The sequence below is a fragment of the Histoplasma capsulatum genome, genomic scaffold, assembly GCF_000149585.1.
Source record: "Histoplasma capsulatum NAm1 scaffold_2 genomic scaffold, whole genome shotgun sequence".
In the NCBI taxonomy this organism is placed as follows: Eukaryota; Fungi; Ascomycota; class Eurotiomycetes; order Onygenales; family Ajellomycetaceae; genus Histoplasma; species Histoplasma mississippiense.
Genome location: NW_001813981.1, coordinates 1,827,224 through 1,831,006, shown reverse-complemented (window position 1 = coordinate 1,831,006; position 3,783 = coordinate 1,827,224). Strand labels below are relative to the sequence as shown.

Genomic DNA, 3,783 nt, shown 5'->3' with positions numbered 1-3,783 from the left:
CAGGATCAGACTCCTTTTTTCCCGTTCATTTATCTATCTACCCTCCATTTTTTTCCCCTCTCCGTTTATCTGTCAATCCTATTCGGAGACAAACTATATAAATATAGCAACTGAGTTCACGGGCGCCGGTATGCGTTGTGTATTACCCCATTACATCACGTCGTGGTATCTTGTTGCCTCCATGTAAGATGAAATGTGGCTGTATCTGTATCTGGTAGCTTTTAAGATTTATGTTCATGACTGCCGGACCATCATCATCGCGAGCCAACCATCTCCAGTCGATGATGCATCATCCTGTGTCTTGATACATAACACGCCCGCGATCAGATCCAAGGCCCTCTGACAGGGAGGTTGCTATAGCGGCACCCATTACGTTGGCGTATGAACGATGACAGAGAAATCACCGCTCAACTGATCAGCCCGGAAGGCTCCAGAACTGGACCTTAGTCGTCGCGTAGACGAGGGTGTCAATCAACCAACAGCAGGATGAGTGCGCAGACTGCCAGGCAAGAGGAGAGGCCATTTGCAGAGTTTGTTGTCGCTCGGTTAGAGGCCAACCAGAATTGACAGCGCCATGGTGCTTGTGTTGACTCGTTACCAGCGGGGGAGCCTCACTTTCGTTCGCTGGCAATCTGCTGCTTAGTCCCCATTTTAAAAGCATAGGAGATATGGCTCTCTCAGTGATCGGTCTGAGTAGCCATCTTCTATGTCTATCAGCATTTTGTCATCCCCATATTCGTACTCTGAAGCCCAGTGATCGGTCTGGGCAGAAGCTTGTGGAATTGGGCGACAACTCATCACGGCAATCTATCCACTAATTTTTGCGGCTTGTGCGATATCCGCCCCTTCATCGCGATCCACCCCTCCAGAAAGGAAGCAAAAACAGACCAAAGGGAAAAGTAAACAAAAGAAAAGCCTCGTCTATTTATCTCTTTGTATATACAATGACATCTATATACATTTCGTCAGCCATTGAATTGGGGGGAAGGGATGGAAAATGGGAAAAGGGGGGAAGAAAAAGAAGGAAGAGGAAAGAAAAGAAAATACGGAAAGAGATCACAGATGAAAATGAAATAAAACGCAAAAAACAAAAAACCCCCCTTGTCCTCACACCCGGCTTCGATGCTGACAAAATCAAGAAAGAAGATCACTACAACATTTAAACATTTGATTGAAATGCGAAAACAACAATAATCAAAGCCAAGATAATAATAGTAATAACAATAAAAACCGGTATACAGAAAAATTCAAATACCGATTTTGACGTGACCCATGACAGTTTTGCCGATGTCCCCAAACCTAGCAAAGGAATAATAAACAGGCATGTAGAGATATGTATGACAACATAAGTAGAGCGCAATAGGAGGGTTAAGACGTTTCTTTGACGTCCTCTCCGGCGCTCAAGCATCCAGCAGCAGGGCAAGAAAGGAAAGAAGACATAAAAAAGCCCTTTTCAGAGCGGGTAATAGTACGTCCAAGATAAAAAAAAAGGGGGGGGATATGATCATACTCCCCCTGATTTCGAGTGGTCAGCCTCAGGACTGAAAATGACCGTGCCACTGAAAGTCAATTTGTCTTGCTAGATAGATGAGGGGCTTTCGTAAATATTTTCGCTGAGTCCTGTGGGGTGTGTGAAGAGTTGGCAAATTGGTGTATATTTACATAATGCAGATTCAGTCGATAGGAAGATAGATGGTGTTCAGATGGGCAGAGTCTCCACGTTCAAGGAAAAGAGCGATGGAATAAATGTGGCAACGTATTCGGAGAAAGTAAACATATGCAGTGTCGGATCAAGACCGGCAACGATGAAGGATTTCAGGAACCATCGAGTCGTTTTGGGAAGCTGGTCCCATTTCCTTGGGTAATAAAATCGCATGATTGATCGATGAGGACTAGTAATATATTTGACCAAGAGTTCCAGATCCGGCATTCGTCGTCGATGTTTGCTCCGGCTGTGGGTTATCTTGATCCAGACTGGTTCTCGTCTGCGACAGCCCGCTTTCATCGGTATATTCAGCGTCGAAGCCTGGTAACGTTAACGGCATATTGATTCCCATGCCGTCGTTCGCATTTGACAGCTGGTCGGCTCCCAGGTTGTGGCTATTACTCCCAATGATTTGTCCGTTACTGCTTCCGAGAGCAACTGCTGGTACACTGGCTTCAAAGCCCATGCTAGTACAAACTGGTCCAGGAGCATTATCCCAACTTTCGTCCCAGTTGTCTAATCCCAATGCCAAAGCATTTTGGTCCTTCAGCCACCAATCTTGACTTGCCTCAACTAAACTCTCCATACCACCTAATGCAGAAAGCTGCGGTATACTCAGATTAGACAAGCTGTTGTTCTTAGTGGACATGTCCACTGGGGACTGCGGGGTATTTGTCCATGGCTCATGTTTTAGCACCGTATCGAGATTGGAACTGTAAGAGCGTTTGGGAGCTGGTACGGAGAACGTATGGTGAGGTAGCAGAGAAGATGGTAAATTTGCCGGATGAGTGGGCTGTTGTGGTGAGGGCTGAGTGGTTGCGGGGGAGAATGAATGATATTGAGAGAACGACGGATTTGGTAGGGGGGTTGAAGCCTGTTTCACAGGTGCAGGTATAGTGGATTTGGAAGACAATGGAACGGGTTCAGGAGTCGTACAGCTTTGAGAGTTTTCTGACCGCTGTCTCTTGCCTCTCTCCCTGTCGGAAGCTTCTGAGTTCGACGGAGAATGAACCTGGTCCCACGACCCCCATGGTCCAAATTTGGCGTGTGAACGTTCCAGAATTGCCACAGCCTCACTTGGCAAATCGACATTCCACTTTTGGGCGGACATGTCGAGGATCCGTAAAGTCCGACGGGCACAAAGCCAGCTTTCAGCAATTTCCTCCAGATTCTTAAGACCATGGATGAGGTCTCGTTTCGCGGTTTTGTCCGGAAGATTAAGTAGATGAATTGTGCAAGCAGAATGAGCAATGTACACAGAAATGTTACAGATTTGGCGGAATCCATAGGTGCGCTTGTAAAGTCGAAGTAGTTTGGATATCGTAGATGCGGACTGCGTACACAGTTTTCTAGGTTACACATGGGGTGGAAGAGGAGAAGTAGATTTTGTATACTTGAGGAATGGACGATATAGGTGGATGAAGAGGAGTTGGAAGAACATGCTGGGGAGTATTGTCAGTCGGGAGCAAGTATAATTTGGTTGGAGCTTGGGTTGTTTCGAAAGACCTACTGCATGAGTAAAACCTGGGGTAGCTGTCCTTCCTTGGGCTCCATTTCTTTAGGAAGCCCTTTACGCCACGCTTCAAGCCTTGTATGAAGCTGACTTAGCCGCTTTAGCTCCTCTTGCTTTCCAATATGTCTTTCTACAGGCTTTGGGTGGTAGAAACACGACAGTAAATCGCTACTGATCTCACTTAGACGTAAGATTTGAAGAGAGACTGCCCTTGTTCGAGACGGCTGTATATGTTCACGCGTAACACCTGAATCCGTGTACGGAGACCACATTTCAGCATCCTCATCGGGGAAGACATCGAACTTGGGGAACGGAGATGCTGGAGCTCAATAGTTGGGGTTTGGCGTCCTAGGTAATTCGACCAGCATCTGCTCATACGGGCATTTAGTCAAATCAACAAACGACTAGGATTATATATTTCATAGAAGACAGCTCACTTGGTCAAAAAGGAAACATCCCCAGAACGACATCCTTCGCGCTTGATATCCTCCTCAGTCAGGGGAATGGGAAAGCAATCCCTGCACCATCGAGGTTTCAAACCTAAATCATACGCCATTCGGGAAAC

The 3,783-nt window shown here is 46.4% G+C and overlaps 1 protein-coding gene across 1 annotated transcript; it reads right to left on the bottom strand.

The window, feature by feature from the left end:
- Window positions 1-1,892: 1,892 nt before the first annotated feature.
- Window positions 1,893-2,816, bottom strand: HCAG_02630 (nitrogen assimilation transcription factor nirA; the record flags this gene model as incomplete). The annotated part of the gene is made up of 2 exons (XM_001542409.1): window positions 1,893-2,359; window positions 2,642-2,816. The coding sequence occupies 2 exons, from the start codon at window positions 2,814-2,816 to the stop codon at window positions 1,893-1,895; spliced, it is 642 nt and encodes a 213-aa protein (XP_001542459.1).
- Between the last annotated feature and the right edge of the window lie 967 nt (window positions 2,817-3,783).